Genomic DNA, 12,701 nt, shown 5'->3' with positions numbered 1-12,701 from the left:
AAATTATATTTTCCAACATAGTCGGAAGTTACAAATGGATTACTTTTTTAACACATATTACTGTCACTATAGGGTTCATTAGATCTATACAGTGCATAGTGGGTTAAAAGACATGGAAGTGCTATACCTTGGAATAGGGGCATGAGGGGCCATGGGGATGGATGAAAGGGCAGAACTTGGCATGGGGGGGCATGAGGGGGACTTTTTGAACTTACTGTTTAAAAGTTCCCCTCATGCAGACTAGGGGTCATGGCCCCTCTGAGGGGCTGTTAACCATGACTCATTAAAACCTGCCCCAACTCCGTGAAAATTGTGGAGGAGTAGGACATGCCTATCTCTGTAATGGAGCTGACCATGTCAGGAACGGGAACCAGCCTGCACCCTTTAAAGGCTCAAAAAAAAACAGAATTACCTGGAAAAACTCAGCAGGTCTGGCAGCATCGGCGGAGAAGAAAAGAGTTGACGTTTCGAGTCCTCATGACCCTTCGACAGAACTTTAAAGGCTCGGCTGGAAATTAGACAGCCTGGCAAGGCGGCCAGGAATTCCAGAATCTGGACCCGCCCACCATTTTTTAAATGTCATCCTGACTTGGTGAAAATCCAAGCTGGTGAGTCAGTTATTGAATACACTGAACAGGCCATCTAATCTTCGATGGTCATCTTCACAGCAAATATTACCCCAAATCCATGAGCCCTTATCCTGGGTATTAACCTTTTGTGTGGCACGTTATTGAATGCCTTTTGAAAATAACGTATATACCATACCTCGTGGTTCCCCATCATCTACCCTACTAGATACACCCTCAAAAAACTTGGTCACTCTTACCTAACAAAAAATTGACCCCTCCTCCCCCCACTCAGTTTCACCAGCTTTTTGGGGAGAGAGCTCCAGATTTCCACTCTGTGTGAAGAAGTGCTTCCTGACATTACCCCTGAGCAGTTTACCATATTAAGGTTATGCCCCCTTGTTCTGGACTCCCTGGCCAGAGGAAATAGTTTCTGTCTACCCTATCAAACCATATAATCATCCCAAAACACCTCAGTCAGATCACCCCTCAATCTCCTGTACTCAAACAAATATGCTAAAGGAGTATTGCATACAAAACCAACCCCGTTGAACTTTATGTTGAGCTCAAATACCTGTTTTTGATTAGTTGAGATACGTTTTTGGGAGAAATACTGCATTGTATTAAACAGTATCAAATGTGTACAAATCACAATGTGAATGGATGTATGCTGAACAAAACTTTTGAGTATTTATATTTGATTTTGTCTCTAGCTAACCTTTAGACTTAGCCTGGCACTCATATTGCCACTTTTCCCTGTCACTTATTCCTAGAAAGTGAAGAGGTTTGCACCAATTCGGAAGGGGTTATGTATCATGTTGGAGACCAGTGGGACAAACGCCACGAGCTTGGCCACATGATGAGGTGCACTTGTAATGGGAATGGCCGCGGTGAATGGACTTGCGTTGCCCATGCTCAACTTCGAGGTGGGTCTGTGTGCTTTGGTTGGCAGGAGGTTTACTTTTGTCATATTCTGTTCACAGGCTATGGACTATTGCAATCAGTAATGGGGATTTTAAAAATGGTCATATTAGGAGCTTGTGTGTCTATGTTTGTGCATGTATATCCATCTTTGCCTTTCCTTCTGCCATCCTGTGTTTCTGTCTCTGTCTCTCTCCCTCTCTCTATCTTTCTCTCTTTCCCTCTCTATCTTGCTCTCTTTCCCTCTCTCTCTTTCTCTCTCTCTCACTCTCGCTTTGTCTCACCAGTTTGTACCCCTTGGTTACTGAGTTCGTCTGTCTTTCTCTCTCTGTCTCTCTCTCTGTCTATCTCTCCACCTCTTTCTTTCTCTGCCTGCCATGTGCTCGGGGCTGGATTGACTTCTAGGACAACAAGAGGGGAAGAAAATAATGCGCCTTATTTCAGAGATAGCCCTGAATGTCATAAAGCCCATATGGCTGTTCACAGGAGTATATAATATAGACCATATAGTCATTCTATAGAAAGCACTTTTTTGTTTCTGGAAGGATGCAGACTATTGGGGAGTACAATTAATCCTGAGGAAACTGTGTCAAAAGACAATTAATAAAATTTGCAGAATGGGCATGTAGTTATCCAATGAAATTCCACAAGGATTAGTGTGAGATTCTATATTTTAGGAAGAATGAGGAGGTCACATGTTTGGATAATAAGTCTAAATCAGGTGGTGGAGCAAAGCGATATAAGGGGTGCTGATCCACAAATTACTAAAGTAGCCACACAGGTTCATAAGGCCTTAAAAAAAAAAGCAAACCAAGCTTTCAGTTCATTTCCAGATCAACAGAATTGAAGAGCAGGGAAGTCATGTAAAACCAGTAAGGTAATTGTGTCAAACTTGTATTGAAACCCGGTTAGACCAGACTTGGAATACTCTGAACAAGAACGATGCCAGAACTGTGAGGCTCTGACTCAGGAAACATTGAGCAGGCGGGGCTGTTTTTCTTTAGAAAAGAGAGGGCTCCTAGTGGGTGACCTAATGAAACTCTTTAAGATTATGAAGGGGTCGAGGTAGAAGAGATGTCTCCATGTGTGGGTAGCCCAAAATAAGAGGCCATAAATTGATAACAGTCAACTATTGAATCAATAGAGGAGTCAGGAGAGCGTTCTTTCCCCAAAGAGTGGTTCAAATGTGGAGCTCTTTGCCAGGAAGTTGGTGAGGTGAATTGTGTGGGTGCTTTTAAGGGAAAGCTAGATAAGTACATGAGGGAAATGGAATAGAAGAAGATACTAATAGAGTCAGATGAAGAGATGTGGGTAAGGTTTGTTTGGAACATAAATACCTGCTGGGGTCTTTTGGGCTGAGGGGCCTGCTTCTATGGTGTAGACTTAATCTGAATCCTCAGGAACCAGCCTGTCCCCTTTTTCCCACAGATCACTGTGTGGTGGATGGAATAACATATGACGTGCACCAAACCTTCTACAAACGGCACGATGAGGGTCACCAGATGAACTGCACCTGCTATGGGCAAGGCCGAGGTCGATGGAAATGTGATGCCCTTGGTAAGTTCACACACTTAAAAGGTGGTTTCTGATGAAGGGGGAGTTTGAGCAGGGACACTGGCTGGTCTAGAGCTGGGGTTACACTCAGGGATTCCACCTTTAAAACTTGGCTTGGAACCCAGTCTGGAGGTTTGAGCAATCTGAAATGAGTTTGGCCAGCTTTGAGGCAACGTCCGTGAGGAACTAGACACTCTGTTTTCGGATGAAGTCACTGAGGGGCAGCGTGTAATTGTGAACTGGGAGAGGATTAAGGATTAATCCTTGGGAGACTCCAGAGGTCACGGTGAGGGAGATGGAAGTGAAGCCATTGCAGGTGATTCTTTGGCTATGCACAATAGAATGAAAAGGCAGGCAAGGACAATCACACAGCTGGATGACGGTGGAGAGATGTAGCAAGAAGATGGTGTGATGAACCATGTCGAAAGCTGCAGACATGTCGAGAAGGACAAGGAAGGAAAGTTTACCTTTGTCACATTCAAACAGCATGTCATATCTGACTTTGATAAAAGCTCTCTTGGGACTGTGGCAGGGCAGAAACCTGATTGGAGGGATTTAACCATGAAATGGAAGATAGACACGGATTTGGGAGGTGAGAACACATTCCAGGACTTGGGAGGCTGGAAAAGGGGTGGCAATTTGAAAGGACAGAAGGCTCAGGAGTGGGTTTTAAGGAGGAAGATAATAACGGCAGTTTGAAAGAGGAGTGGGGACAATACCTGAGGTGCTGGAACCAGTAACAATATCAGCTAACGTGAGAGCCAAGAAGGGAAGAGTTGGGTGGTCGGCAGTTTAATGAGAAATGGATCAAGGGAGCAGGAGTTGGCCTCACAGACAAGATAAGCTTGAGATAAGAGAGAAACTAGCAAAAGATGTGAGTTCAGGGCTAGGGCACCATTCTTTCAGGCAGTGCATTCCAGATCATAAAAACTGCCGTATAAAAACACTTCTCCACATCTCCCCGCTGCTTCCCTTGACAATTATCTTAAACCTGTGTCTTCTAGTTACCCTATCCTTGATCCTTATAAAAGCTTGACACCTCAGCAGCTGCCTGGAAAGGTTAAGTAACCCCTTCCCCCCACTCATCAGTCAAGTCCTCATTGTAAAGAAAAGGGAATGTCAAGTCAGTGGTAGACTACTCAAGCCTTTTTGAAGTTTTATCCCTGCTCTGAATCTCCTTTACACCTCCTCACCTGCAGCAAGTGTCTGGCATTCCAGCCAGCTGGGAAATCTTTTAACGGACATGATTCACCACTTTTATTTTACATTAAAACAAGCTGGTGAAAGATAATGCTTCATTGCAATTTTCCCAAAAGCAAATTTCTGGGAAACTCCCAATTCCAAACACCCCCCCCCCCCCCACCACCGCCCCGGGCCTCCCACCAGCCCTCGAATGCCCCTTTCGGCATGGTATGAAAAGGGCAGTTTGTACACAGCTTTATGTTTAACATTGCTGCAAGAGAGGGCACAAGGCCCATGGCAAAGTGTAGGCCCACTCCCTAATGTGCTATACAACAGGATATTAAATGCAATCAGTGTTAAACAACATGGGAAACATGTGTGCATGATTTCAACATAATCCCAGCTAAAAGTGCAACTCAGCAAGTTGGTTTTTTTTTCCACCGTTTCCCTTTCTCTGTGGTGAGACAGCCCTGAGGTTGAGGTTTAGTCTTGTTTTCCTGGCGCACACTTTCCTGTCTCTAAATGGTGCAGAAATAGGCTGAACGCTTCAACACTTTCAATCCAGGGTCACGTCTGGGTCAGGAACGTGTGCCCTGTCCATTTTGTTGCATTTTTTTGGAACTACAGTGACGAAGAAGGTGCTGAAGAGGTTCAGAGGATGACCGGGAGGTTATAACAGTGAAGAAAGACTTGAGAAGGCAGAGGTCCCTATTCTCTGGAAAGGAGAAGGCTGATGAGGGGTGACCTTCTTTTGCGAGTATGAAGGGGTTTATTAGGGTAGATATAGGGAAGATTTTTTTCCACTTGTGGTGGTGGAGGTGGGGCGGGGTCCAAAACCAGCAGCCACCTTTTTATTATACCCACTAACGAATCCAGTAGGGAATTCAGGAGAAACTTGTTTACCCAGAGAGTAGTGAGAATGTGGAACTCGCTACCACATGGAGCTGTTGTTGCCTTAAAGGGAAGCTGGATAAGTACATTAAGGAGAAAGGTATAGAGAGGTATGGTGAAAGGGGCAGAGTGGGAGGAGACTCATGTTGTGTAAACACACTGGCATTGGCTAGCTGTGCCAAGTAGATTGTTTTCTTTGCTGCAGCTTCTATGTAACCTGTCTCTCTTTCTAGATCAGTGCCAGGACACTGACAGTGGGCAGTTTTACCAGATCGGTGACTCGTTTCTGAAGCAGATCAATGGAATCCAGTACGTGTGTCACTGCTATGGCCGGGGAATTGGGGAATGGACCTGTCAGACCCAGCAGCAAGGACCAGGTAGGATTCCCCCTGTGTTGAGTCCCCAAATTAATGCCTTTGTGAGTGTCAGCAGTGGCTCAGTGGGTGGCACTCTTGCCTCTGAGTTAGAAGGTTGTGGGTTCAAGTCCCACTGCAGTCACTCAAAAATGTAAAATGTAGGCTGGTGCTCTAGTGCAGTGCTGAGGGAGTGCTGCACTGTCGGAGCTGTCCACCCATTGGATGAGATGTTAAACTGAGGCCCTGTCTACTCTATCAGGGGGTTGCCAATGGACCCAAGGCACTATCCAAAGAAGAGGAGAGGTGTTCTCCCCAGTGTTGGTTAGTAATGATCTCTCAACCAAAATCATTATAAATTGGTTATCTTGTTTGTGGGATCTTCCTGTGCACAGATTTGTTTTTGTTTTGAAATATATACTTTATTCATAAAATATCTGGAAGAACATTCCAAACCATTTCAAAATCACCATCACATAAGTCCAATCAGATTCAACTTTTACACATGGATCACAATGTGCATCAATACAATCAATGAATATTACAATCATTTCAATCTGGTCAATGCAGACAATCAGACAATGGTATTGGAGTTATCAACATACATCATGTTGCACTCTGAGGTGCTTCAATACATTTATAATACAATTAATATTCACTGCATACATTCATTTTGAGCTGTACAGCCCGAGGGGCTCTCAATAGTTCCCAGTCCCTTGGTGCACAATGGCAGAAAGGTCTTAGACAGCGACCCTTCCCCAATGCGCCTTTGCAGCAGCTGCCCCAAGCTTTAGTGCGTTCCTCAGCACGTAGTCCTGGACCTTGGAATGTGCCAGTCTGCAACACTCGGTCAGTGACAACTCTTTGCGCTGGAAGACCAACAAGTTTCGGGCAGACCAAAGCGTCTTTCACCGAGCTGATGATCCTCCTGCTGCAGTTGATGTTTGTCTCAGTGTGTGTCCCTGGGAACAGCCCGTAGAGCACAGAGTCCTGTGTCACAGAACTGCTCGGGATGAACCTCAACAGAAAGCACTGTATCTCTCTCCAGACCTTCTTTGCAAAGGCACAATCCACAAGGAGGTGAACAACAGTCTCGTCCCCACCACAGCCACCTCGAGGGCAATGTGCAGAAGGGGTGAGACTCCTGGCGTGTAGGAAGGATCTGATGGGGAGGGCCTTTCTCACCACCAGCCAAGCTACGTCACAGATTTGTGTGCAAGTCTCAGGAACCCAGCACCTTCTAAATCAAAGACAGGAGTGCTGTGAACTGAGCCACAGCTAGCACTTCTAGGTCAAACTGGGACAAGAATGTGCACCTGGAGCTTGTGGGCGTGAAGTTGTGTTAATTTTTTTGTCATTGGCCAATTTGATCATTTCCCTACACCCTCCCAATGCCTATTGTGTAACTTGGGTAGCAGAGGCAACTGTTTGAGTTGACGGGGAAGTGACACTGTTGCAACAGATAGGTGCTGCCTTGCTGTACAAATTGTCTTCACTAATGATGCCAACCCCCACTCCGCAAATCATAATATAGCAGCAATCTGGAGCAGGGTACTGTGGAGGTGCGGGATGGGGTTGTCACGGTGCAGGGAGGTGTCACCAACCATCCTGCTCAAAGTAAATGTCAAGCAACCAGGCCAGAGGTCTTTCTAATGAAGCGCAACAGCCTTGGTTGATTTACCTGACCTGCCAGGTACAGCACATTGTCTTCAGGGTTTTGCTGCACAAACCTGGCATTTCTAGGCAGGTTTAAGCTGCCAAGAACCTAAACTCTGAAATTCTCTCCCTAAACATGTCCACTTTTCCAGCTCTCTCTCCTTCCCCCTTCAGCTCATTCCTTAAAATCCCCTCTTTGATAAGCTTTTGGTCTCCTATCCTTATGTGGCTAAAGTGTTCACTTATTACGCTCCTGTGAAGCATCTTGAAATGCTTATACCATGTCTAAGCTAACTTATACATGCTTGTTGTGGGTGTAGGTTATGAGGCTAGCTTGGATAGATGAGGCCTGTATTCTTTTGACTATGGAAGATTAAGGGCGATCTCGTTGAGGCATTTAAGGTGATTTAATGATTTGATAGGGTAGAAAGAAAGAAACTATTTCCTCTTCTGGGGGTAGTAAAACATGGGGATGTAAACTTAAAATTAGAGCTACACCTTTCAGGGTGATGTGAGGAAGCACTCCCTTACAGAAAAGGTAATGGAAATTGAAACTCTCTCTCCCAAAACTGAGATTGATAGACTTTTGATAGATCAGCGTATTAAGCGTTACGGAATCAAAGCTGCTAAATGGAGATAAAATAGAGATCAGACATGATCTAATTGAATGGTGGAACAGGCTCGAGGGGCTGAATGGCCTCCTCCTGCTCCCATGTTCCACGATTACTGCCTTTTACGGCTTTATAATCACAACGGCATAACCATTATTTCCTCTCTCTCTGTATATATAAAAAATGCTTTCAGATTTCCATTGCAAGGGGTAGTTTGAGTACATGTAAAATCTTAACAACATTGACATTTTCTGTCCCCCGGGGCCAGCCAATTTTCAATTCACTTCACACAGTCTGAGGGCCAGAAATCATCCAATCTTACGATAAATCTGGTTTTAATATATTCAGAAATATATTATAAGAAGTCCTTAGCTAGCCACTTTAGAGAATCATTACTTTCATTCTGTTTTTCTCTCCTTTCTCTAGTTCCCATTTTTCTTCTTATTTTCCAATATTTCTTACCATCTTCTACATTTATTTAGTCTTATTTTTGGGTCTACCATTTTTACCAGAATTTACACATTTCTCCAAAAATCTCTTTTGGGAAGCTAGGAACAGGAGGAGGTCATTCACCCCCTTGGGCCTGTCCCATCATTCAATCCGATCATTGCTGACTTGTCCCTTAATTCCATTTGCCCACCTTGGTTTTGTAACTCTTAATACCCTTACCCAACAAAAAAATCAATTTTGGTTTTGAAATTTTTCAATTGATTCTTGAAGGCGAGCTTCAAGAATTGGCAGCTTCTTGAAAGAGGGAGTTCCAGATTTTCATTACCCTTTGTGTGAAGAAGTGCTTCCTGACATCACCCTCTTTATCCCCAATTGTTCTCAATTCTCCCACCAGAGGAAATATTGGCCCAGATCTTCCAGTCTCTGGACAGTTGGAGACCAGAGATACCACAAAAGATGCTCGCGGGACCCATCAGAAGTTCCAGTGTAAGCAGATCCCCAATACTTGCCGGTTTTACCCTGCCCACATTGCTCTGTGATTGGCTGGAACCACCGCAGGTTTGGGCTGTTTGCCCTATACTTACCCTGGATTTTACATGGTTCTTCATTGTAGGTATAAAACCAGCATAACGCTAAGTAAATCAGTTGGAGTGTCAAAGCACTCCATAACCCACTGCAATGTTCAACCCCACCGTCCCCCACTTCCTCAAAATGTTCACCCTCACCCCATACTGGACAGGGTCATCTCCCACCCCCATCCTGTACAGTGGTCACTCCCCCACCTCCACTCTGGACAGTGGTCATCCCCCCACCCCCACCTTGGACAGTGCTCACCTTCACACCCCAACCCCCAACTATTTCCCCCCCGCTGATTGACCACCTGACTCTCCTGACCCAGCCCCCAGACTCCCCTTGAGCACCTGACACCCCAACTACTCCTCCTGACCATCCCAAGCCCTCCCACCCGCTGACTACCCCGCTTGAGCACCTGACCGCTCCCCCTGACTAATTGACGAGCACCCAACCCTGCCCCCCCCACCACCCCTGAGCATCCGCCCCACTCCCCCCTCAACCCCCCAATTCCGTGACCACCCCCTGACACTCCCCCTTGGCCACTCAACAACCCGCCCCCACCACCCCCCCCCCCCCCCCAACCCCCCTGCACCGGATCGGCCAACTCCCCCACCACCCCCCCATGCACCACTGACCATCTAACACCCCTTCAACACCTACCCCCCCAACCGACTTACCAGCAACCCCACCCCCCCACACCCACCCCCCGCCCCAACCCCCTAACCCCTCACCTACTTATCTTACACACTTACCTTCTATTCTGTCAATGTGCCGGGGACATTTAAACTTAGCAGTTTACAGCAGCCAGTGCTGTAAAGAGGGGGTGGGGGGCATGTCCTCACTTACCCCAGCGACCCTGTCCTGCCCTGTGGAGATCGCAGGAACAGCTGAGCTGCACATTCCTCAGCAAGCGAGGGCCACATGTTCAGGCGAGAAATCTGCCTTTCCACACTGAAGAAAAGAAGAAGAAGCGGAGCGGCAATCCAACAGTGATTGCCGCTCCATGGAAGATTCAGCCCGCCTTCTCTCTGCCTACGCTATCATACCCATTAACGTTCTTAACCTCCTCAGGCAGAATATCCCTTAGTCTTCCACAAACAAGGTTTTCAGAGCCATAATCACCTCAACAAAACATTCATCTCTGCGTGGTTTCAGAATGGTTTCTAAGATGATTTAATGATCGGGTGGAGAGAAACCATTCCCTTTGGCGGGGGAGTCCAGAGCAATGGAGCAGGAACTTTAAATTAGAGCCAGGCTGTTCAGGGACAATGTCAGGGAGCACTTCTTCACACAAAGGGTAGTGGAAATCTGGAACTCTCTCCCCGACCTTACCCCCACAAAAAGCTGTTGAGGCGCTGCGGGGAGAGGGGGTGTCAACTTGAGAATGTCAAAACCCGAAATGGATTGATTTTTGATGGATTGGGGTATCCGGGGTTATGGATCCAGTGGGCGGAGCGAGTAGGTGGAATTAAGATCTGGATCGACCATGATCTAATTGAATGGTGGAACTGTCTCGAAAACCTGAATGACTTCTCCTGATCCTAAATTAGTGAATCCAGCAACAATAGAAATTTAGGCAGGCCTGGGGGAGTATCGAGAAAGGCAAACCTGGCAGAACCTTGCACCACAGGAGGAGGTCGCTTGACCCATCATGTTTGCATCGGTCCTTTCAAAAAGTTATCCGCTCAGTCTCTCCCCCCTGACCTGTGCCCACAACCCGGCACGTTTTTCCTCAGTGATGCTTGTATGGGCCTATTACCCGATAGCAGCAAGGAAGGAAGGCAGTTTGTGATTTGTGCTGATTAGTGTGACTGCCTACATTACCATCAGGGAATAACATTTCATTGTTGTGAAGTAATTATCCTTAATAAACTAGTTGATTTATATGATTTTGCAGGGCAGAGCAATCTTTTCCTTCCCCTTTTTCTCTTGGGTCCTTGGCTGAATGAATTTTTTTTAATCTTAAAAGTGCCACTCGGAGCCCTTGGCAGGGTGCTCTTGCATTAACCCGAATCAAAGCCATTTTCATACCGGTGACACTGTCAAGTAACCAGGACACGGCAAGACCATGAACCCTGGACGTGGTGGTGTCACAACCGCAGTACCAATGTCACTATGCCCGCTTCACAGTGAGGCGGCAGCCAGATTATCCGCAGACAGCATTGGGAGCACTCCACTCCTCTTGCAGTGGCAGCAGGGGGGAACCTGGCAGTGTTCTCACTTGTTTCCCCAAAATCCTTATTGTGATATAAATCATTGCTTTAATTGAGCTCGGAGACAGTTTAACTGTTTTTGCTGTAAATTGGAGGAACCAGTAACAATGGCTCAGCTTCATTTCTGGCATGTCTAATCAGAAGTCTCTCAGCGAGGTGTCAAGGTCTCCTACTGTGGCTAAGAATGCTCCCAGACCTGTGCTGATTGATTAGTCAAGCTTGGCTTCCCTTTTGATCATGGTTAATTCAGCCATTAAGTAGCATAGGTAAATTGCCCTAACTGCTGAGTGCTCTCTAAATACTTGCAAAGGACCCAAAGTATGCAGCACACTCTGAGCATTTTGAACTGATGATGCTAATGAGGTTGTTGTCTTGCAAGTCAGATTTTTTTGGCCTTCTCTATGCTCTCTCTCCATGGGCCTCTTTTCCCTTTGGTTTCTGTTACACATGATTTATGAGCTATCAGCACTGCACAATCCTCTGTTGACTTCGCTGGACAGTAAATGCTGAAATACAGGCATACCGAAGCACATTTTCTGCCCACTTTCACGGAGATTAATGCTGCTTCCCGGCAAGTTCATTGAGAGTACATGGAACTAACTTGCCAAACGTGTGAGCAAGCCAGCCTTTCTCCATGTCTTGTCAACAAGCCGAGTGCGAATTCTAAAGAGATTATAAACTGCAAGGACTTGCATGTAATGAGACTTTCAATGTATTATTACCAGGTGAATGACTAGGTGAGTCTAGTAATGGTTTCAATATGTAGTCAACATGTTATTAACTAGTAATGACTTCAATATGTGGTCATCAGGTTAGAAACTAGGTGAAACTAGGAATGGTTTCTAATCTAGCCAGATTACCAATTAAACAAGTTTAGTAATGATTTCATAATATAATTACCAGACTGGTAACTAGGTGAGTCGAATGACTTCTAAAGTCTCGTAACTAGATGGAGTAGTAACTAGGTGGGACAAGTAATGGTTTCTAATGTAACCTGGTTAGTAATTTGACAAGGTGAGTAATGGTTTTAGTCAACCAGACACCAGCTGACCTAACTGCCAGACATATTGCTGGTTGAGACTGGTAGTGATTTATAATGTCATCAATTTAGTAACTTGGCAGGGCTAGTAAAGGTTTCATTATATAATCAACAAATTAGTACTTAAGTTAAATTTGTGATCTCGAGCAGACAGTAACTAGATGTGAATAGTAATGATTGCAAATGGAAGTGCTGCCCAGATTTACCAATGTCAATTGCAGCATCCTTATAGTTGCCCTCCATAGGAACGGGAGGGGGCCATTCAGCCCCTCAAGCCTCTTCCACCATTTGATTAGATCAAGGCTGACCTGCATCTTAAGTTCCATTGCTTTCATATCCTTAAAAGCACCTGTCTAACAAAAATTTATCAATGTCAGTTTGAACATTTTCGATTGCCCCCCAGCCTCAACAGCTTTTTGAGGGAGAGAATTCCAGATTTCCATTCCCTTTGTGTGAAGAAGTGCTTTCTGACATCACCCCTGAATGGCCTGGCTCGAATTTTAAGGTTAGGCTCCCTTCTTCAGGACCCTCCCACCAAAAGAAATAGTTTCTCTGTTTCTAATTTCATGTGCTTTTTCTCGATAAATACCAGAGCATTCTCCTCGTCGGAGAATTGAACCCCAGTCTGCGGCGTGATAAATGTGGATATTAACCACTATACTAACGATGGGTAGAAATAGTTTCTCTGTATC

The 12,701-nt window shown here is 45.5% G+C and overlaps 1 protein-coding gene across 4 annotated transcripts in view; it reads left to right on the top strand.

Moving 5' to 3' along the window:
• The window catches only part of LOC121284837 (fibronectin-like), a 94,357-nt gene that overhangs the window by 18,617 nt on the left and 63,039 nt on the right, over positions 1–12,701 (top strand). For all 4 annotated transcript variants that reach the window (XM_041200619.1, XM_041200618.1, XM_041200621.1 and 1 more), the window contains exons 10-12: positions 1,340–1,492; positions 2,916–3,044; positions 5,348–5,491. In XM_041200619.1, the coding sequence (XP_041056553.1) occupies positions 1,340–1,492; positions 2,916–3,044; positions 5,348–5,491 (426 nt within the window). The remainder of the gene's footprint in view (positions 1–1,339; positions 1,493–2,915; positions 3,045–5,347; positions 5,492–12,701) is intronic.

The sequence above is a fragment of the Carcharodon carcharias genome, chromosome 12, assembly GCF_017639515.1.
Source record: "Carcharodon carcharias isolate sCarCar2 chromosome 12, sCarCar2.pri, whole genome shotgun sequence".
Lineage (NCBI taxonomy): Eukaryota > Metazoa > Chordata > Chondrichthyes > Lamniformes > Lamnidae > Carcharodon > Carcharodon carcharias.
This window is presented reverse-complemented; position numbering and strand designations above follow the sequence as displayed.